The 23,211-nt window shown below is 35.9% G+C and overlaps 1 protein-coding gene across 2 annotated transcripts in view; it reads right to left on the bottom strand.

Moving 5' to 3' along the window:
- The window catches only part of DNAH8 (dynein axonemal heavy chain 8), a 491,513-nt gene that overhangs the window by 82,555 nt on the left and 385,747 nt on the right, over positions 1–23,211 (bottom strand). For both annotated transcript variants that reach the window (XM_016431041.2, XM_016431044.2), the window contains 4 exons: positions 16,964–17,135; positions 14,492–14,647; positions 4,454–4,609; positions 1,541–1,723 (listed from right to left, as the gene is read on the bottom strand). In XM_016431041.2, coding sequence (XP_016286527.1) covers positions 1,541–1,723; positions 4,454–4,609; positions 14,492–14,647; positions 16,964–17,135 — 667 coding nt within the window. The remainder of the gene's footprint in view (positions 1–1,540; positions 1,724–4,453; positions 4,610–14,491; positions 14,648–16,963; positions 17,136–23,211) is intronic.

Genomic DNA, 23,211 nt, shown 5'->3' with positions numbered 1-23,211 from the left:
TTTCATGATAGGGTTGACCAAATCATATATGAAGACATTTTTATTCTCTGCTTTTTTTCTGATTTAGTGTGATAAGTCCTACATTCTTTTATGGTTGGTGTCAGGGAAGGGATGGAGCCTGGACCCATGTTTCCTCCCAATGAGAAACCTTCTCTCCTAATGTAGGAGAGCACATTTCTGCAACTTACAGTCTTAGAGTACTGAGAGGTTGGGTATCTTGGCTAGAGTGTGTCAAATGTGGGGGACTGGAACCCAAGTCTTTCTGATTCCAAGGTCAACTCTTTTTCCATTATGCTATGGTACCTCTCATATAAGTGTTTTTTTTTTTTAATTTGGTCCAAGTGTCTAAGATACAAGGCTGAGAGTAAAAATTGTGAGCTAGAATTACCCCTTTCCTTCTTTTTAAATGTTACTTTTTTGTTGAGTAGGATATCCTACATTGAGTAGGATAATTTTCTCATTTTCACCAATCAAATGGAGCATGGTCAATCAATGGTTTTATTAATCCATATGAAGCTTTTATGTTGTATTTTGTAGCATGCCCTACCACAAAATCATAATTTTAGAATTTGAAGGTAACTTAGCAACATTCTAATCTATTATTTCTTGCTCAGGGTCATACAGCTAGTTATGGGCAGAGAAGGGACAAGGACTTGGGGCCTTTGGACTGTTGGGCTCAGTGTTCTTTTTCTTAGGGCATCTACTTTTCATACTCCTACCTCTAAGAAAACTAACCAACTCCTAAAACTAGGAAAATTTTTTTTCTTTTTAAACCAACCTGATAGATTAAAAAAAAAAATCTATGAATCCTCTTTCTCTTTTTGCTTGTTGCCTGTATCTTCTTTCCACCTGTGTAGTTCTTCCACTAGTCTCTTCTTTACATAACTTTCTTTTTCCACATATGATGGTTCTCTCTCTTTCTCCTCTTATCTCCTTTTCTCTCTTCCCTTTCTTTTCCCTTCTCCTCCTTCTACTGCTTCTTTAAAAAAAGATAATTGAATCCTGCTCCCATGAATTTGATTTTTACTTCATTGCAGTCTTCATTTTTCCTTGTTGGTCAGTGATACTTGAGATGAAAAAAAAGGCTTCCAGCTCTGATCTAAATTCCATTTATTTAAAATGAGAGGCAGAGCTACATGTATCTATTATGTATCCCACATGGAAAAATGGAAATTTGAAGCCTATAAAGATGGCTATACGATCATTCCAAAGGAACTTTCCCTGCCAAGGACATTATTGTGGTGAAGGTACTAGGTGCCACAAGGGAATTTATCTAAATAAGGATGTTTTAGGCACTGGAGTCAACCTACATAAACCTCAGAGGGGGTGGGTATGCAGAAGAAGAAAAGCAGTGGGCAGAGGTAATAAGAAAATGTGTTAGTTGACATAGAATTGGAAGAGAAATGTTTCTAAGACAACAGTAGGCAGTAAGTTTTGACTTAAGTACTTTTTTCTTTTCTATACATTTAGTTTTTCCATGTTTTCTTTTAAATATATCCATTTTATTGCAAACATATTCTTAACTTAAGAGGCTGATTACCTGTTTCTCTGTAAGAATTACTCTTCTCAGTAACTGATTCTCAAGTCCTTTCATTGTAACAGTAAAATCAATGACTGATGTTTTAGCATTAATCTCAGGTGTGAATGCAGGGTTTGGAAGCTTAGTTGTTATATAAAGTTTAAATGTATCCATGATTTCACATTCTTTGTCACCAACCTTGACCTACAACAAATAAGAAACACGATAGCTTTAGATTCAAATTGGAATATACAGAATCTTTATTTTTGGAGTTTGATAACATTGGGGCAGTTATTAATTCAGGAGTATTTGGGCATGGTCCTTGAAAACAAGGAAACAGAATAAATCTGAAGTGAAATTGTCAGTGAATAAGGCAAACCAAAGGACACATCTATTCTTTGATGTGACATCTTGGACAGCATCTGTGGATAGCTTTTAGATGGCCTATGAACTTGGATGGGAAAAAATGCATCTTTATTTTCAGTAGTTTTTTTTTTAATCTCCTGAGTAATAGGAGCTTTGGAGAATCCTTTGGAGCACCTGACATGGTGGTAGCTTAGAGGCTCTGGGCCAAGATAACCTGTTTTCCCCTCTCACAGAGGTGGGAATAGCCTCTTCCAATTGGTTGCAGAGCCAGAACAGGCTATGTCTGTAAAAACAGGCAGCTTGGAACACTCTCCTCTGCCTGGTGTCCAGACAGGGTAAAAGTTCACTTACATCATGAGCTGACTGAGATTGGGGGAAAGTCTGACCCCCCACCCCCACCCCCACCCCACCCCGGCCTGTGACCCTGAGAACCAGGCCTGGGGCCTTTGGATTGGAACTTGGGACTCTATTATATAGATGAGTCAAGCTGGGAACCCAAATCTCCTCTTACCTGGAGTAATAGGTAGTGGTAGTGGGCACTGGGGAATGATGGGGCTGGGGTGGGGTGAGGAACATGTGTTTCAAGGCATTAAGGTGTATGCTTGTATAATTATTATGCCTTTGAAGTAAATATTCTTTTGTAAAATCTAATTTGACCACTGGTGATTAAATGGAACTGGGGCATGGGGACCCATCCTACAAAGGAACACTGTAATTGGAGGCTTGAGTTAATGGCAGAGCTTATCTACTCCTATACTAGCTCTTAAGGGAACTATAGAACCCTGGGGTGGGATAAAATATAAAGCAACTGGCTTTCAGGCAGTGGGAGAGTCACTGTTACATACATATTTTATTTTTATTCATTTAAAAATATTATCCTGTGAAAGGGTCCACAGTACAAAAAAGGTTAAAAAACTCCTGATTTAAACTATCTTTGAAACACGTACTTCACAACAACATTGTGAAGTAGATAGTATAATTATTATTATTATTTCCATTTTCGAGATGAGAAAACAGAGTTTCAGAAAGGTTAAATGACTTTTTCATGGTTATATAGGCAGTAAGTATTTGGGCTGGAATTTGAATTCTCTTCGCTTTCCTCAGCTCTATGATTACTTCAGATGAGAGATGCGAGTAGTGTCTTAGCACTGAATATTCTCATGTCAAATGTATCATAGAAGACTTAGGCCAGAACCACTGGCAGCTCACTCTCCCTTCATTAGGATTACAGTCAACACGTCGAAAGCAACTGAGAATGGGCCTGTTTTTTAAAGCTCCCCAGAGAAGAAAAACCCACAATTCTCTTTGGCTTGGGGGCAGGGGAAATGAAAAACATCCCCATAAAGTGGTTTTCCTGAATAAATCTACTTTTTTTTTTTTTAATGAGGACATCTGTGAACTAACTTTTAACTTATCAACCTAAAAGTAAATCATTGGACATCAAAGGACTCAAGCATATATCCATAGGTTATCTAATACATCGCCCTCATTCTGCAGTAGGTCAAGAAACCGAGGGCCAAAGCAAGATGTATCTCTTTTATCCAAAAAAATCCTAAATCATGGAGGTGATAGAACAGCATGAGTAATAACAAAAATGCAGCATCTTAATGGAGAACAATTCCCATTATCACCAATAATCCGGAACAGTATTCCATAGTTCCTAGCATAGAAGCACAATCAAATTAAAAATTAATGAAGAGAAAAAAAGAACAAATCATTTTCTGTAGATAAACTCTACAGTGAAGAAATCTAACTTTGTATTTGATTATAGCCTGTGAAAACAACCTTTTAGTTCTTACTATTACATATTTTCTAATTAATATTTATATTTTGACAGTGTATTTGGATGCTAACAATTCTGTACACAATCTAGAAATATATTCCTTCTGTATGCAGTTGTGTCATTGCTGGAAAGGGAGCTAGCTGGGTGGGAGTGTGGGGCGAGGTGATATACACATTCAAATCAGACCATGCAGCTGTTTAAGGAGAGTGTTGTACTAGAACGCAAGAAAGCCATCATAAAACTAAAACAACCACCAGAACCCCCCTCCCCCTTTAATCTGCCCAGAAGGAGAACACATCTGTTTTCTCCTATCTTCTGCTCCTTGTCTCCTATCATTATTCTCTCTTACCCTCCAAAGTTCCAGCACTCCTTGTGGGAAGAGATGAAGGTGTTTGTGAAGACCATGACACAGAATGTCTTCAAAAGGTCAAGTCTATATACCTTCAACAAATGCTTACAATTTTTGAGGGAATCTCAGAATGTATTGTCCTTCCCCCATATTTTTCTTCCTCTGAATAAGATTACTCAAAACAACCCATTTGCCCTCACTGGTAGGTTTGAATTATCCATTCAATTCAACAAACATTTATTAAATACCTATTGTGAGAGAAGTCCTGAGTTTTTCTGTAATTTACCATTTGAATAACAGAAATCCTCTGAGTACCAATTTGAAATATAAACATTTAAAAAGTATTCTGTACCCAAATAAGAGCAGAAAGACTTTTTTGGTTGCTATACTCTGAAGGATAAGTAGATGTCACCATTGTTCTTTCTTAGGAGCTAACCTTGAAGGTGGTTCCTGATTTAATGAAATTCTTTTCCAATACGTTATCGAGAGCTGGATCCAATTCTTCACGTATATCCTCAATGAGTAAGGGTCGTCCCAAAGAAAGGGAGTCCTCTAAGTGATTTCGGAAATATTTATGATTCAGAGATGTCACCTTAAAATAAATTATTCATTAATGTAAAAAAATGGCAGAAGAACTTAAACCAAATCTTAAGTGAAAACCAAAAGATTTGTTAGGAACATAAATCTGTATTTACAAACACATACATTTTACTAAGAAAGTGATCTAGAGAAGTTAGCATGCTTGAATATTTGTTTGTTGAAATGAAACACAGAAAGCAATTTACAAAAGGGGGTGATTTGCATATTTGCAGAAATGAGTGTCTTATCTTCCTTAGAATCCATAGAAGGCAGAGAATGAAGTTATATTTCTTCCTTCTATCGGTGGAATGTCAAGCCTCATGATAACTCTTTGGTTGCGTATGGTATATAACAGTACATCAGATTTTCAAAGCAACGAGGGTTGTTGAGTCTCATCACCAAATTCTCTACCTTGAGGCACTCAAAGGTAGCAAAGATTATGGATAGGAAAACTTTTATTTCCTCACATAGAGAAGAAAGAAGAGAGAAAAAATGCAAAGGAGTTAATAAATACATACACAAAATTCTCAAATAGCCCATTTGTTCCCTCAGAAGGGAAATATACTCGAGGTTGCTGTTCTATCAACTCTTTGACATTCTGGTGGACGAGCCTTAACTTTCCTACAGGGTCATTATATAGTCCTTCCAAGACTCATACCCTATGGTATAGATTCCTTCCAGAAAGGAAATGTATTTTGGGATTGCTGAACAAAAGATCCTCTTTACATTGGAATTTGTAATGTCCAAATAACTCACTGACTTTGTTTTCTAAGCAATGAACACACCACTAGGGAACGGTATGGACAATCTCATTTCTTCTTCAAGGAATGTACTATATCAGGAAATGTCTTTCTTTATCTAGAAGGTCTTACCACAAAATTTTCCACCTTGAGAACTACCCAACTTGGGGTTTCCCAAGCCTGATGCTGTCCAGGAAATCTCCTTTACCTGCATAGAAGGCTAGATTTTTGGATCTTGCTGCCAAGGGAAATCTCCCCTCCTCTACAAAAGAATGTGGGGTCCACAAACTATTCTGTTATGTGGACATGCACAAGACTGCCTCTGTTACATATGTCTCTCTGAAATATACCAGGACCTGAGATTAGTCTCTCCTTGGCTGGGAAAATCCAAATATGAGGATTTCACTTCTCAAGACAACTGCAAACACAAGCTAATATCACATGTCCCTGCCCCAAAGAGACCATTTTTAATTCCTAGAACTGTGTCCCAATACAACCCTTTTTCTCATCCCCATCCAAACGAATCCCAATGTACTAAGTAGTGAACTGTTTTCTTTTTTTTTGTTACAATAATCACTTGATTTCCCTCCCTCTCCTCCACCCACCCTTCCAGCTGCTGACGCACAATTTCATTGGGTATTACTTTCGTCCTTGATCAGAACCTATTTCCATGTTGTTGTTTGCACTAGAATGTTCATTTAGAGTCTACACCCCAACCATATCCCTTCGACCCATGTATTCAAGCAGTTGTTTTTCTTTGCTGTTTTTACTACCACAGTATTTCCTCTGAATGTGGATAGTGGTTTTTCTCTTAGATTCCTCCAAGTAGTTCAGGATCACTGCATTGCCACTAATGGAGAAGTCCACTACATTTGACTGTACCACAGCGTATCAGGCTCTGTGTACAATGTTTTCCTGGTTCTGCTCCTTTCACTCTGTGTCAATTCCTGGAGGTTGTTCCAGTTCCCATGGAATTCCTCCACTTTATTATTCCTTTGAGCACCATAGTATTCCATCACCAACATATACCACAATTTGTTCAGTCATTCCCCAATTGAAGGGCATCCCCTAATTTTCCATTTTTTTGCCACCACAAAGTGCGCAGCTATGAATATTCTTGTACAAGTCTTTTTCCTTATTATCTCTTTGGGGTATGGTTGGATCAAAGGCAAGACAGTCTCTTATTGCCATTTGGGCATAGTTCCAAATTGCCCTCCAGAATGGTTCGATCAATTCAGAACTCCACCAGCAATGAATTAATGTCTCAACTTTGCCACATCCCCTCCAGCATTCATTACTTTCCTTTGCTGTCATGTTAACCAATCTGCTAGGTGTGAGGTGATACCTCAGAGTTGTTTTGATTTGCATTTCTCTGATTATAAGAGATTTAGAACACTTTTTCATGTGCTTATTAATAGTTTTGATTTCTTTAACTGAAAATTGCCTATTCATGTCCCTTGCCCATTTATCAATTGGAGAATGGCTTGATTTTTTGTACAATTGGTTTAACTCTTTATGAATTTGAGCAATTAGACCATTGTCAGAGGTTTTTGTAATGAAGATTGTTTCCCAATTTGTTGCTTCCCTTCTATTTTTGGATGCATTAGTTTTGTTTGTACAAAAACTTTTTAATTTGATGTAATCAAAATTATTGATTTTACATTTTGTGCTTTCTTTCTAGCTCTTGCTTGGTTTTAAAGTCTTTCCTTTCCCAAAGATCTGACAAGTATACCATTCTGTGTTCACCTAATTTGTTTATAGTTTCCTTCTTTATATTCAGGTAATTCACCCATTCTGAGTTTATCTTGGTGTAGGGGGTGAGATGTTGATCCAAACCTAATCTCTCCCATACTGTCTTCCAATTCTCCCAGCAGTTTTTATCAAATAGTGGGTTTTGGTCCCCAAAACTGGGATCTTTGGGCTTATCAAAGACTGTCCTGCTGAGGTCATTTACCTGTAGTCTATTCCACTGATACTCCTTTCTGTCTCTTAGCCAGTACCAAATTGTTTTGATAACCACTGCTTTATAATATAGTTTGAGATTGGGGACTGCAAGTCTTCCTTCCTTTACATTATTTTTCATAATTTCCCTGGATATCCTTGATCTTTTGTTCTTCCAAATGAACTTTGTTATGATTTTTTCTAATTCAATAAAAAAGTTTTTTGGTAGTTCAATGGGGATGGCACTAAATAAGTAAATTAATTTGGGTAGGATTGTCATTTTTATTATGTTAGCTTGTCCCACCCATGAGCAATCAATGTTTTTCCAATTGTTTAGATCTGGTTTTAATTGTGTGTAGAGTGTTTTGTAGTTGTGTTCATATAGTTCCTGTATTTGTCTCAGCAGATAGATTCCTAAGTATTTTATATTGTCTAGAGTGATTTTAAATGGAATTTTTTTTCTAACTCTTGCTGTTGAGATGTGTTGGAAATATATAAAATGCTGATGATTTATGTGGGTTTATTTTGTAACCTGCAACTTTGATAAAGTTGTTGATTATTTCTACTAGCTTTTTAGTTGATTCTCTAGGATTCTTTAAGTAGACCATTATATCATCTGCCAACAGTATTAGCTTGGTCTCCTCATTACCTATTTTAATACCTTCGATTTCTTTTTCTTCTCTAATTGCTACTGCTGGTGTTTCTAGTACAATGTTAAATAATAGAGGTGATAATAGGAATCCTTGTTTCACTCCTGATCTTACTGGGAAGGCTTCTAGTTTCTCCCCATTGCATATGATGTTTGCTGATGGTTTTAGATATATACTGTTTATTATTTTTAGGAAAGGCCCTTCTCTTCTTTACTTTCTAGTGTTTTCAATAGGAATGAGTGTTGTATTTTGTCAAAGGCTTTTTCTGCATCTATTGAGACAATCATGTGGTTTTTGTTGGTTTGTTTGTTGATATGGTCAGTTATGTAGATCATTTTCCTAATATTGAATCATCCTTGCATTCCTGGTATAAATCCTACCTGATCATAATGAATAACCCTCTTGATCACTTGCTGGAGTCTTTTTGCTAGTATTCTATTTAAGATTTTTGCATCTATATTCATTAAGGAGATTGGACTATAGTCTTCTTTCTCTGTTTTTGACCTGCCTGGATTTGGAATCAGTAACATATTTATGTCATAAAAGGAATTTGGTAGAACTCCTTCTTTGCTTATTATGTCAAATAGTTTGTATAGTACTGGGATTAGTTCTTTAAATGTTTGATAGAATTCACTTGTGAGTCCATCAGGCCCTGGGAATTCTTTCTTAGGGAGTTCCTTGATGGCTTGTTCAATTTCTTTTTTTCTGATACAGGATTATTTCTATTCTATTTCTTCTTCTATTAATCTAGGTAATTTGTATTTTTATAAATATTCATTCCTATCACCTAGATTGCCATATTTATTGCCATATATTTGGGCAAACTAGTTTTTAATGATTCCCTTAATTTCCTCTTCATTAGAGGTGAGGACTCCCTTTTCATGTCAATTTGGTTTTCTTCTTTCCTTTTTTTTATTAGACTGACCAGTACTTTATCAATTTTATTTGTTTTTTCAAAATAACCAGCTTCTAGTCTTATTTATTAATCCAATAGTTCTTTTACTTTTGATTTTATTAATTTCTACTTTAATTTTTGGAATCTCTAATTTATTTTTCATATGTGGATTTTTAATTTGTTCCCTTTCAAGTGTTTTGATTTGCATGCCCAATTCATTGACCTCTGCCCTCCCTAATTTGTTAATATATGAACTCAAGGATACAGATTTCCCCCTGAACACTGCTTTGGCTGCATCCCATAGATTTTGAAAGGATGTCTCATAACTGTCATTTTCTTCAATGAAATTATTAATTGTTTCTATGATTTGTTCTTTAATCAATTTTGGAGAATCATATTATTTAATTAACAACTAATTTTTATTTGGTCTTCTTGTACCCTTACTAATTATTATTTTTATTGCACAATGATCTGAAAAGGTTACTTTTATCATTTCTGCTTTTTTGCACTTACCATGTTTTTATGCCCTAGTACATGGTCAATCTTTATGAATGTACCATGTGTTGCTGAAAAGTTGTATTTCTTTTTGTCCCTATTTATTTTTCTCCACATATATATGAACTCTAATTTTTCCAAGAATTCATTCACATCTGTTACCTCTTTCTTATTTATTTTTTGGTTTGATTTATCTACATTTAATAGAGGACAGTTCAGGTCTCCTACTAGTATAGTTTTACTATCTATTTCCTCCTTCAACTCCACTAGTTTTTCCTTTAGAAATTTAGATTCTATAGCATTTGGTGCATACATGTTGATTACTGATATTTCCTCACTGTGTATACTGTCTTTTATCAGGATGTAATTACCTTCCCTATCTCTTTTAATCAGATCTATTTTTATTTTGGCTTTCAGATATCATGATTGTAACTCCTGCCTTCTTTTTCTCAGATGAGGTCCTATAGATTTTGCTACAGTCTTTGATCCTTATCCTGTGTGTGTCTACCTGCCTCATTTGTGTTTCTTGTAGACAACATATGGTAGGATTTTGGTTTCTAATCCACTCTGCTATTTGCTTTCATCTTATGGATGACTTTGTTCCATTCATGTTCAGAGTTATGACTGTCACTTGTAAATTCTCCAACATTTTGATACTTCTCCTATTTCTTCCCTTTCTTCTTTTGCTATTTCGTTTTCAACCAGGTATTTGTTTTTAATCAGTCCCCTTAGTCCCCACCTTTATTATACTTCCCTTTCTGCCCCCTCCTTTTTTGTTCCCTTCTTCTTTTTTTAGGGTTCCCTCCCCCTCTCTTTCCCTCCATTTTTGTACTCCTCTCCCCACTTAGTTTTCCCCTTCTCACTTTCCCTGTAGGGCAAGATAGAATTAGATACACCAATGGATCTAGATGCTCTCCCCTCTCAGAACTGATTTCACTGATATTTTAACTTTTAAGTATTTAAGGTTTAAGTATTACCTATTAACACTCTCTTCCTCTCCTTCCCATAATAGTATTCTTCCCCCGCCCCCTTTCCCATGCACTTCTTTGTGTGATATAGATTATCCTATTTATCTTATTCCTTCAAGTTTCTCTTGGTGCCATCTCCTATTCCCCCTTCCCTTTTTCTTTTTTTGCATATCATCTTAGGTCACTTATTACCTCAATCTCAGCCTATGAATAATTCTTCTAATTACTATAATAGTGAATATAATTTTTGAGAGTTACAAATAACATTTCCATAAACAATTTGATCTTATTGAAGCCCTTAAAGAAGAAAATTTAAATTAAAAAACATTTTTCCCTTTTCCCTCTCTTTCTTATTTACCTTTTCATGTTTCTCTTGATTTTTAAGTTTGGATATCAAACTTCCCCCTTAGTTGTGGTATTTTCTTTACAAATACTTGGAAATCTTCTATTTTGTTGAATGCCCATACTTTCCCCTGGCAGTATATAGTCAGTTTTGATGGATAGATGATCCTTGAAGACCCAATTCTCTTGCCTTTCTGAATATCATATTCCAAGCTTTGTGGTCCTTCAGTGTGGAAGCTGCCAGATCTTTTGTGATCCTGATTGGTGCTCCTTGATATCTGAATTATCTCTTTTTGGCTTCCTGTAAAATTTTTTCCTTAGCTTGGAAGCTCTTGAATTTGGCAATTAGATTCCTGGGTGTTGTTTTTTGAGGAATTAGTGTAGAGGGTGTTCAATGAACTCTTTCAATGTCTATTTTGCCCTCTTGTTCAAGAACATCAGGGCAGTTTTCTTGGATAATTTCTTGTAGAATGATGTCAAGGTTTCTGTTTATTTCTGAGTTTTCTGGTAGAACAATGATTCTCAAATTGTCTCTGAGAATAGTTTTCAGGTTGTATCATCTTGTCAGTGAGATATTTTATGTTTCCTTTTACTCTGTCAGTCTTTTTACTTTGCTTTATTAATTCTTGCGGTTTTGTGAGATCATTGGCTTCCAATTGCCCAATTCTGGTCTTTCTAGACTGGTTTTCTGCTATAGTCTTTTGATTTTCCTTTTCAGTTTGGTCTATTCTGCTTTTTGTGGCTTCCAGTTGTTTAATTTTGGTCTCCAGTTGGGAGTTCCTGTCTTTTAAACTGTTTTCTTTTTTAACTATTTCCCACCATTCTTGTCAAAATTCTTCCATCTTTCTCATAAGCTCCAATTTAAATTCTTCAAGAGCTTGTGGCCAATTTTCATTTTTTGGAAGGTTTGGATGCATTTATTTGTTTGTCCTTTACTGCTGCTATTTCCTCTGTAGTCTGGATTTTTTCACCATAAAAATTATCCAGGGTCAATGCCTTTTTCTTGTTGTTCTTGGTGGTGGGAAGTTGTTTTTTCCTGGGCATTGTTTGCCATCACTATGCTGTTTTTTCCTTCCCCTTTCCAGTCAGAACTCTGAGTGAAGAGGACAGGCTCTCTGTGCATGGAGGTAAGGAGCATGGTTTTTGTCTGAGGCCAACTCTCAAGTCTCTGCAGCTTCTACTGTTTGCTGCCCTTCTCTGTGCTATTTCTGTGTTCAAGGTCTGTGCTCTTTAGCCTGCTGGGGTGTCAAGTTTAGCTGCTCTCAGGGGTAGGTCATTGATGGTCTTAGTCAGATGTCAAGGACCTAGAGGTGCACCTCAGCCCCCGCTCACTCACTGATTCTATCTAGCTTGTGCTGGCCCTGACTAGCACCCTGGCTCAGTAAGTGGAGTGGGGGAGGGTTGATCAGCTTTCATTTTGGTGGAAGCTATTTCACCCCCTTATAGTGTGGAAATGCCCAAATCCCATGTACCTTCAGCGCTGAGCCCTGCTGTGGAGTCCCTTTGTTCACATGAATTTGGTTTTTTTGACCTTTTGAGGTAGTCTATATTGATAGGTGATGAGGAGAGGTAGAGTACTATGTCTACAATACAGCCATGTTTACCCAGAACAAAAAGAGCAATTTTGGACAGCAGTCAATAAGAAGGTTGAAGAAAATGACCGACTGGGCCTGGCCCAAAGACCATATTGCTCTGCGTTCTTTCTCTTAGAATGGTTTAAAGGACAGAAACACTGTCTTGGTAGAATGAAGTGGTACTCTTAGGTGAGAGGACTTATTGGTCCTCATACCTTGTAAAAAAGCAGCTAGTGAACCTTCATTTTCATTAAATGGATGATGTACTTATTTTTCTGAATTTTTTTGCCTAGAAAAATCTGGCCCTTATGTCTTATTATTTCCTAGAATATAATTGTTCCCCATATTATGTTATGCAGAAATAGCAAAAGCCAAATAGGAGAAAGAATATATTTCTTTTCATAGCACATGCTAATAATATTTATGGTATGACTGTGGGAACATGTGGTCTGACTCCTTTTCCACTGACCAAGCACCACTGCCTCAAGTGATCTGGATGAAGTGATGCAATAGACACACCTTTCCCTCTAGTGAGACAGTGGGGCTGGGTTATCCAACTCCAACCATTGGCCTCAATACTGAGAACTCTGGTTGGTCAAGTTAGCTGTACTGGGAATCCTAGGGCCTGGAGGAGACTGTGGCTTCAAATTCTGTTTGCTACTGTTAAAACACCTGACATCTAAGTGTCCAAGTCATCCAGTTAATAAATATTATTAAGTGTCTACTATGTGCCAGGCACTATGCTAAGCAGGGAAGATACAGAGAAAGGAAAAGACAGTCCTTGTGCTCAAAGAAGTGAGTTAAATAGGATGGGGAAGGAGTGTATAAGAAGATTGGAAAGGTAGGAGAGGGGTTGGCTATTAAAGGTTTTGAATACCCAACAGAGCATTTTGTATTTGATCCTAGAGGCAAGAGGGAGCCACTGAAGTTTATTGGGTAGTTTGGGCAGAGGGGAGGAGTCTGACATGGTCAGCCTGAGTTTTGAGATCACCTTCATAGCTGAGTAGATGATGTGCTGTGTCTCAAGGGATATCTGTTGAATCAGGAAAGAACCATTGTTGGTTAGGCCAGCAAAGGCATTTATACAAGTATGATGGCTACCTACAGTCACATAAACTTCTAAAGTGAGGAATGAATTACAAACATTACTAACTTACTTTTAAAAATGTAAAGCGCTGTTACATGAGGATTAGAACCCAGAATGACTGGGGAATTAGAGAGATGATCTGAGTCAGGCTAATCCTTGTTAATATCAACTGTTTGGGACAGCTAGATGTAGGTTATAAGAGTGTTGAAGGTAGAATCATGAAGACCCGAGTTCAAATATGGCCTCAGACTCTTACTAATTTTTTGATTCTAGGCAAACTTTCCCAGCTCCATTTTCCTCATCCCAAATGAAGATAATAATACTACCTACCTCATGGAATATTGTGAAAAGGAATTGAAATAATATATGCAAAGCACTATGTAAAGCCTTATGGTACTATACAAATAAATATTGTGATCATTAGTGTTACCTAGAACATATTGAAGTTGATATCACAGTTTTATTCTTTGTAAAAAGCCAGCTAACTGAATTTTTTTCTTAACATACCTCCTCTGATTTCTTCACTTACTCCTCATTCTCTTCTTAAATGTCATCTTACTGGTAAGGGTCTAGATTGGATATTAACACTGCGGAAATTGAGGTGACCAGTGAAGAAGAAATACTACTCAGAGAAATACAGAATTCAATTTCTGTCTCTCATTGTGGCTCTTCTGGAATGAACAAGTAGGAATTCCCATTCCTTTTGAAAATAGAAACGCCCTACTGACCACTGTATCTCTTGGCTCTTATCCTTCTTAAGTGAAGGCACTGTGATGATGTCGCCTTCCTGGGAAATCAGGCAGGTAAGAGCAAGAATCTAGGAGCCATTCAGTTTATTCTGCTGTCCAGTTGCACTAACAAGTTCTTTGTGCCTCAGTTTCCTCTGTAGGCTCTATAAATCAAGATGAATAAATCTATTCTGTTTCTCAGAATTATGTTAAGGATCAAATGAAATGATGTGTGTGTGTGTGTGTGCATGTGTGTGTGTGCGTGTATGTGTGTGTGTGTGTGTGTGTGTGTGTGTGTGTGTGTGTGTGTGTATGTACCTAGAAACCTGTAAAGTACCACACAAATGTAATGCCAAGAAAAGATATACCACTTGAGTGTTTGGAACTGCTGAGGCTGGCAGCTCTATGGCAGGTATATTTAATAGAAAGTCCAGATTATTGGGGAAAATCAACATTCCATTCTCTTGAACCCTACCTGTAAATCAAAATCTTTTTCTTTTGATTTAATCCAAGTTTTGCCTTGAGTTTGAGGGTCTATCAACAGTGGATATCGGGTTGCCTTAGTCACAATGATACCATTTTGAATTGAGAGGTCATCTCCAGGCAGTCCCTGTAGTCCCCATTCACCAATCTAAATCAGAGAAAACAGAACATTATTTCAGAATTCAATGGTTTTAACTGGATAAAATTACTAGGGCACATGGATAAAACTGTAAAATTGTTGCTAACAATAAAAATAGCACTATCAATTTTAAAGGCTTTTTAAAAAGCAAAATAGTCCAATGGATTTTCTCTCTTCTAAACTATATATGTTTTGCACTTTGAAAAAATCAATCTATAAATTTCAATGGAAAAATATTAATTTTTCCAAAAATAGTAATTTCAAGATCATTCTCTCAAATACCTCAGACTAAAACTTATCTTTCCCTAGAGTGTTCTCACAGACTGTTAAGGAAGGCATTGTGGGATGATGATGGCAATATCTTTATCTCATGGCAAAATGAAAGAAATTGAATTGAGCCTGGTCTTCCTAATAGAAAAGCTTTCTTCTTGAAGGAAGTTGGTTATTCTGAGTTTCATTTACTTTTTCAAATTACGAAGGGACTAGCTGGCATATTATGAGTATACACTTCTAAGAATAGATTAATTGCTGAAAATCTGTTGACAAAACAAATCTCTAGAAGCAAAACAATCTCCCTCTGACTTCCATATTTCCTTTTCCCATTTTATGCATGCAAGACTAGTCAAGAGATGGAATACAGATGGAGCTCTTCTCTGAAATAAGTAGCAGGATGGGCCAGATGAGAGAAGCTCCAAATGCCTGGAAGATCATACAGTACTTTATAACTAGTAAAAGCTAGGTATTGGAACACTGGAGTGAGATGAGAGTAGAGATGGAAAACAGATGGAGCTCTTCACTGCAATAAGTAGCAGGATTGGCCAGATGTGATAAGCCTGAGATGCCTGGAAGATCATACAGTACTTGATCATTTAGCAAAAGCTAGGTATTGGAACACTGGAGTGAGATCAGAGTTTAATTATTCAAAGTGTTAGTCAATAGAACAAATCAACTTTAAAATCCAGGGTATCTTGTCTCTTCAAGTAAGATGGGGCAAAAACTCAAAGGAGTTACAAATGGTAGGCAACTGGCCAACATCTAGGCAGGCAGCAAATTAGTATCTTGGAGGTCCAGAAAAAGGCCTTAGGAATAAAAATTCAGGGAGCCTAATTATAGGAGTAGGAAATTTAGTCCACAGTGTTTCAATTACAGGGTTACAAGGCAGGGACAATACATAACTCTGGATGGCCAAGATCTGAACAGGACCCATGGCAAGATAGATTTGATGCTAAACTGGTCACCTATTGACCTGGGCTTCTTATGTTCATCTAACCTAGGGACAGTATTGTTCTCAGAATCAGGAAATGAACCAAACCTATGGGGAAAAGGGCACCATCTATAAAAGTCAAAGAATGTAGGGGCAGAAAATAAAGCATTTAATTACATTTTATGCTTTCTCCTGGCCCCCATCAAATAAAAGAGATGTTGGTATAGGAATTGTGGCAGGCTACCTGATTTTTTTCCAAGGAAACAGCAGAGAGATGATGATGATGAAATAGGAACAGTTTGCTCACCTTATTTTATGCCATTTGTTTTTCAATACCTCTGACAACAGGTAGGAGGGGCCCTTCCCTTTGAACAAGACCAAAATGGATAGCCAGGTAAGTGTTGGGAAGGGAACAGATATAAAATATTTTGTAGCATTAGATTCACCAGGATTTAGAAACTGATTCAATAAGGGGGTTGAGGGTAAGTGGAGAGTTGAGGATAAATTCTAGGGATGTGAATCTGACTAAAAGAATGGCGTGGTGCCTTGATAGTGCTAAGCACTCGGGATTCAAATACAATGAATTATACAGTCCTAATTCTCTTTTATTTTCCAACTGGGAGACAAGTATGTATGTATGTGTATATATATATATATATATATATACACATACATACATATATATAAAGTACAGATGTATATGTGCACATATAAGTATATACAGAATAAATATAAAAAGACAAACATGTACAATTAAGAACCAGCTAGCCAATAAGGTGGGAAGACCCTTGCATTTGAGCTGAAATTGAAACACTTGAAATAGAAGATGTTTGAGCTGACTCTTGCGGATGAGATGAAGACAAGAAGAGAAGACATTAAAAGTAAGGAGATGGCCTATGTCACATGCAAAGACATGAAGATCAGATAGTAACATTTGCATTGTCTATCTCAAGTCTACTTGTATCAAATGATATAATGTATGTAAAGGACCTTATAACTATAAAGGAACAAAGGATTATAAACTAGTATAAGTTATTATTTTATTCTTAATTCTATGATAATATAAAAACCTAAGAAATAAATTCAAATCCAAAAGGGATGATTAGGATACTAAAACTTACTGTTGGAGGATCCACCAACATGGAAATCAGGTTTAAGTTTTCAGTGAATGGAATTTTCCGAATTCTCATTTCAACTTCCCATTGTTCTTTAAGCAAAAAGGTCCTAAAGCTCTGATTGAAAGGACCAAGGTAGGATAGGAAACCAGTACACAGCAGCACATCTCCTACAAGTCTATGTAGAAAAATAATATGTATAAAAATATGATGCTAAATTGGATTATGTAGATTAAAGGAAACACAAAGCTATACAATGAATGCAGAGCTCCCTCCTAACAAACTAAGATATTCTGCTATATTTGTTATTTGAGTACATTTACTTATTTTAAATTTGTATTGCTATCTTTTGTTTTTCTGTCACCTTCAATTCTGAATATATTCCACCCCATACTCCATCTTCCTAGGAAAAGAATTGAAAGAAGGAAGGAAGGAAGGAAGGAAGGAAGGAAGGAAGGAAGGAAGGAAGGAAGGAAGGAAGGAAGGAAGGAAGGAAGGAAAGAAGGAAGGAAGGAAGGAAGGAAGGATGAAGCAGTTGAGTAGTTTACCAACACATCAACTGAGTTTCAAAGGCGTTCAGTATATAGACTTGGTTTCCTAACTCTCCAATGAAGGGAAGGAATTACATTTTTTTTTTCAGTTCTTCCTGAGGGAAAATCAATTATTGTAATTTGATTTCATAGGATTTTTTTTGTTGTTATTCTTCCCATTTATATTGTTGTAGTCAATGTGTATATTGTTTTCTTGGTTTCATTTATCCTGATTTGGTCATTTTATTTGGAATTAGTTCTTGTGTCTTCCTCTACTTTTCTGAACTTTTTATAAGCATTGTTTCTTATTATGCAATGCCATTACATTCATGTACCAACATTTGTTTATATATTCTCCAATCAATAAAAATCTATATTTTCAGTCCTTTACTGACACAAAAAATTCTGCTGTAAATATTCTCATGCCTATTAGGCCTTTCTTTCTGTTGTTGATCTTCTTGGAATATATGTCCATCAGGAGGACTCCTGTTCAAAGGGAATGGCTACTTTAGTTACTTCTAAACTACTTTTTGGAATGATTGGACCAATTCAGACTGTCAACAGCACATTAGTGTGAGTGTCTTTGCACAACTCCTTCAACACGGACTATTTCCATCTTATGTCATTCTTTATCAACTTACTAAATATAACATGAAATTTCAGAAATGTTTTGATTTACATTTCTCTTATAAGTTTGACTTTAAAGCAATCTTTCATATTAGTTTATTTGTTTCAAAATGCAAATAATTAATAGTTAATCTTTTGACAACTGTTTGTCCATGTCCTTAAATACACTGGGGAATGATTATGTATTTGTGTATGTACTATATATGTAGATGTGTGTATACATCTACATTTATCTTGCGTATTGGACCCATATAAGAGTTGTTTGATAAAAAAAAGTTTTTTCTCAATTGACAGCTGCCCTTCTTATTCTAGTTTTATTAAATTTGTTAATGCAAAAGCTTTATTTATTTATGTTTTAGTTTTTGAAACTACCTTTCTTTTTCAGGTGGTTAAGAATTGTATCCTTAGTCATATTTGTGAAATAAAGTTATCTAATTATCTTCTAATTTTTTTAAAATTTTTATTAAATTTTATTTGATCATTTCCAAGCATTATTCATTAAAGACATAGATAATTTTCTTTTCCTCCCCCCTACCCTCCATAGCCGACGCGTAAATACACTGGGCATTACATGTTTTCTTGATTTGAACCCATTGCTATGTTGATAATATTTGCATTAGAGTGTTCATTTAGAGTCTCTCCTCTGTCATGTCTCCTCAACCGCTGTATTCAGGCAGTTGCTTTTCCTCGGTGTTTCTACTCCCATAGTTTATCCTTTGCTTATGAATAGTGTTTTTTCTCCTAGATCCCTGCAAATTGTTCAGGGACATTACACTGCCACTAATGGAGAAGTCCATTACGTTCGATTATACCACAGTGTATTAGTCTCTGTGTACAATGTTCTCCTGGTTCTGCTCCTCTCGCTCTGCATCAGTTCCTGGAGGTTGTTCCAGTCTCCATGGAATTCCTCCACTTTATTATTCCTTTTAGCACAATAGTATTCCATCACCAACATATGCCACAATTTGCTCAGCCATTCCCCAATTGATGGGCATCCCCTCGTTTTCCAGTTTTTGGCCACCACAAAGAGCGCAGCTATGAATATTTTTGTACAAGTCTTTTTGTCCATTATCTCTTTGGGGTACAGATCCAGCAGTGCTATGGCTGGGTCAAAGGGTAGATATTCTTTTGTTGCCCTTTGGGCATAGTTCCAAATTGCCCTCCAGAATGGCTGGATCAGTTCATAACTCCACCAGCAATGCATTAATGTCCCCACTTTGCCACATCCCCTCCAGCATTCATTACTTTCCTTTGCTGTTATGTTAGTCAATCTGCTAGGTGTGAGGTGATACCTCAGAGTTGTTTTTATTTGCATCTCTCTGATTATAAGAGATTTAGAACACTTCTTCATGTACTTATTAATAGTTTTGATTTCTTTATCTGAGAACTGCCTATCCATGTCCCTTGCCCATTTATCAATTGGAGAATGGCTTGATTTTTTGTACAATTGATTTAGCTCTTTATAAATATGAGTAATTAAACCTTTGTCAGAGGTTTCTATGAAGATTTTTTCCCAATTTGTTGTTTCCCTTCTGATTTTAGTTACATTGGTTTTGTTTGTACAAAAGCTTTTTAGTTTGATGTAGTCAAAATTATTTATTTTACATTTTGTGATTCTTTCTATGTCTTGCTTGGTTTTAAAGCCTTTACCCTCCCAAGGGTCTGACATGTATACTATTCTGTGTTTACCCAATTTACTTATGGTTTCCTTCTTTATGTTTAAGTCACTCACCCATTTTGAATTTATCTTGGTTTAGGGTGTGAGGTGTTGATCTATTCCTAGTCTCTCCCACACTGTCTTCCAATTTTCCCAGCAGCTTTTTTCGAATAGTGGATTTTTGTCCCAAAAGCTGGGATCTTTGGGTTTATCATATACTGTCTTGCTGAGGTCGCTTTCCCCCAGTCTATTCCACTGATCTTCCTTTCTGTTTCTTAGCCAGTACCAAATTGTTTTGATGACTGCTGCTTTGTAATATAGTTTAAGGTCAGGGACTGAAAGGCCCCCATCATGTGTTTTTTTTTTTCATTATTTCCCTGGAAATCCTTGATCTTTTGTTCTTCCAAATGAACTTTGTTATGGTTTTTTTCTAAATCAGTGAAGAAGTATTTTGGTAGTTCAATGGGTATGGCACTAAATAGATAAATAAGTTTGGGTAGGATGGTCATTTTTATTATATTGGCTCGTCCTATCCATGAGCAGTTAATGTTTTTCCATTTGCTCATGTCTAGTTTTAGTTGTGTGGCGAGTGTTTTGTAGTTGTGTTAATATAGTTCCTGTGTTTGTCTCAGGAGATAGATTCCTAAGTATTTTATTTTGTCTAAGGTGATTTTGAATGGGATTTCTCTTTCTAGTTCTTGCTGCTGAGCTGTGTTGGAGATATATAGAAAAGCTGATGATTTATGTGGGTTTATTTTGTATCCTGCAACTTTGCTAAAGTTGTTGATTATTTCGATTAGATTTTTGGTTGAATCTCTAGGATTCTTTAAATAGACCATCATGTCATCTGCAAAGAGTGATAATTTGTTCTCCTCCTTGCCTATTTTGATGCCTTCAATTTCTTTTTCTTCTCTAATTGCTACTGCTAGTGTTTCTAGTACAATGTCAAATAGTAGAGGTGATAATGGGCATCCTTGTTTCACTCCTGATCTTATTGGGAATGCATCTAGTTTATCCCCATTGCAAATGATATTAGCTAATGGTTTTAGATATAGACTGTTTATTATCTTTAGGAATGATCCTTCTATTCCTATGCTTTCTAGTGTTTTTAATAGGAATGGGTGTTGTATTTTATCAAAGGCTTTTTCTGTGTCTATTGAGATAATCATGTGGTTCTTGCTGGTTTGTTTGTTGATGTGGTCAATTATGTGGATGGTTTTCCTAATGTTGAACCAGCCCTGCATCCCTGGTATAAATCCTACTTGATCATGGTGAATGATCCTTCTGATCACTTGCTGGAGTCTTTTTGCTAGTATCCTATTTAAGATTTTTGCATCTATATTCATTAGGGAGATTGGCCTATAGTTTTCTTTCTCTGTTTTTGACCTGCCTGGTTTTGGAATCAGTAACATGTCTGTGTCGTAAAAGGAGTTTGGTAGAACTCCCTCTTTGCTTATTATGTCAAATAGTTTGTATAGTATTGGGATTAACTGTTCTCTGAATGTTTGATAGAATTCACTGGTGAATTCATCAGGCCCTGGGGATTTTTTCTTAGGAAGTTCTTTGATGGCTTGTTGGATTTCATTTTCTGATATGGGATTATTTAAGAATTCTATTTCCTCTTCTGTTAGTCTAGGGAGTTTGTATTTTTGTATATATTCATCCATTTCTCCTAAATTGGTGTATTTATTGCCATATAATTGGGCAAAGTAATTTCTAATGATTGCTTTAATTTCCTCTTCATCGGAGGTACTGTCCCCCTTTTCATCTTTAATGCTGTGAATTTGCTTTTCTTCCTTCCTTTTTTTAATTAGATTGACCAGTAATTTGTCTATTTTGTTTGTTTTTTTTCAAAGTACCAGCTTCTTGTCTTATTTATTAAATGAATAGTTCTATCACTTTCGATTTTATTAATTTCTCCCTTAATTTTTAGGATTTCTAGTTTGGTTTTCTGCTGGGGGGTTTTAATTTGATCGCTTTCGAGTTTTTTCATTTGCATTTCCAATTGATTGATCTCTGCTCTCCCTTGTTTGTTAATATAAGCATTCAGGGATATGAATTTACCTCTGATTACCTCTTTGGCTGCATCCCAAAAGGTTTGAAAGAATGTCTCGCCATTGTCATTTTCCTCGATGAAATTATTAATTGTTTCTATGATTTCTTCTTTAACTAAACGGTTTTGGAGTACCATATTGTCTAATTTCCAATTGGTTTTAGATTTGGTTTTCCATGTACCATTACTAATCATTATTTTTATTGCCTTGTGATCTGAGTAATTTTTTTTAAATGGTATGATCTGTAGTATTCGGGTTGAGGATTCATTTTGAGCTGATTGTAGATGTTTTAAGAAATGGGTTTAAAATAAATTTTTTGCCAAATTGCTTTTTAGTCTTTTTAGCAGTTCCTGTCAAATAATTCTTCCCTGACAATTTATATTTTGAGGTTAATTTAACTCAATTTAATAAGCATTTCTAAGTACCTATTATGTGCCAGATACTGGGTTAGGCTCTGGGAAAATAAAGACAAAAAAAAGAAGGAAACAGTGCCTACTTCAAGCAATTTACATTTATTTTATATTTTGTACTTCTATCAAGGCAGAAGCTCTGTCCCAATCCATGTATATTCAAGTGCAAAATATATTGTTGGTGCTCATTGAAGACCATTGTGCAAAAGGGTAGAGAGGGACAGAATAAAAGGAGAAAGAAGCATTATGGACTATTTTCAGTTCTACGTTATGGATTATTGTATGTCTATTCTAATGATCCTGATTAGACAAATGTAGATCTGGTTCAAGTTGAAAATTAGATTCTATCTGCTTGTCATTTCTTCTCTTTGCCCTCCTCTGCTCTAAATATTTTTAGGCTTCTAATTCCTTAACTTAAGAGTCCATGAATCCCAAAGATTTAATTTCAGGAAAGTTCATTAACTTGGATAGGAAAAACATAACATCTTTATTTTAACATGCCTCTAAATGAAATTTAGCACATCCTCCAGTTATAATTTTAAAAAAAAATTCTAAGAAGGAATTTCATAGTTCTTTTTCCTTTTTTATTTGAGATCTCTTCCATAAAATGGCTAATATGGAAAATATTTTATATGATTGCATATGTAAAATCTTTATCAGTTTACTGTTTTCAGGGTGGCTAGGGGAGGTCAGGGAAGGAGGGAGAGAGGGAATGAGATAAAGAATTTGGAATTAAGAACTTCTTTAATGAATATTAAAATTATTTTACATGTGATTGGGGAAATACAATATTATTTAAAGAATAAAATGAAGGGAGATAATAGCAAAAAAAATAGGAGACTATAGGCTTCAACAGATTCCCAAAGGAGTCTATGACTCAAAAAATGTTAACTCCTGATTAACATCGAGCCACTTCCCTTCTTTTCCTCTCAGTTTTTTGGAGACATCACTTTATATCAATACTGGTGTTTCCTCT

Source organism: Monodelphis domestica, chromosome 2 (assembly GCF_027887165.1).
Source record: "Monodelphis domestica isolate mMonDom1 chromosome 2, mMonDom1.pri, whole genome shotgun sequence".
Taxonomy (NCBI): Eukaryota; Metazoa; Chordata; class Mammalia; order Didelphimorphia; family Didelphidae; genus Monodelphis; species Monodelphis domestica.
Note: the sequence above shows the minus strand (reverse complement) of the source record. Positions and strands in the feature narration are given on the sequence as shown.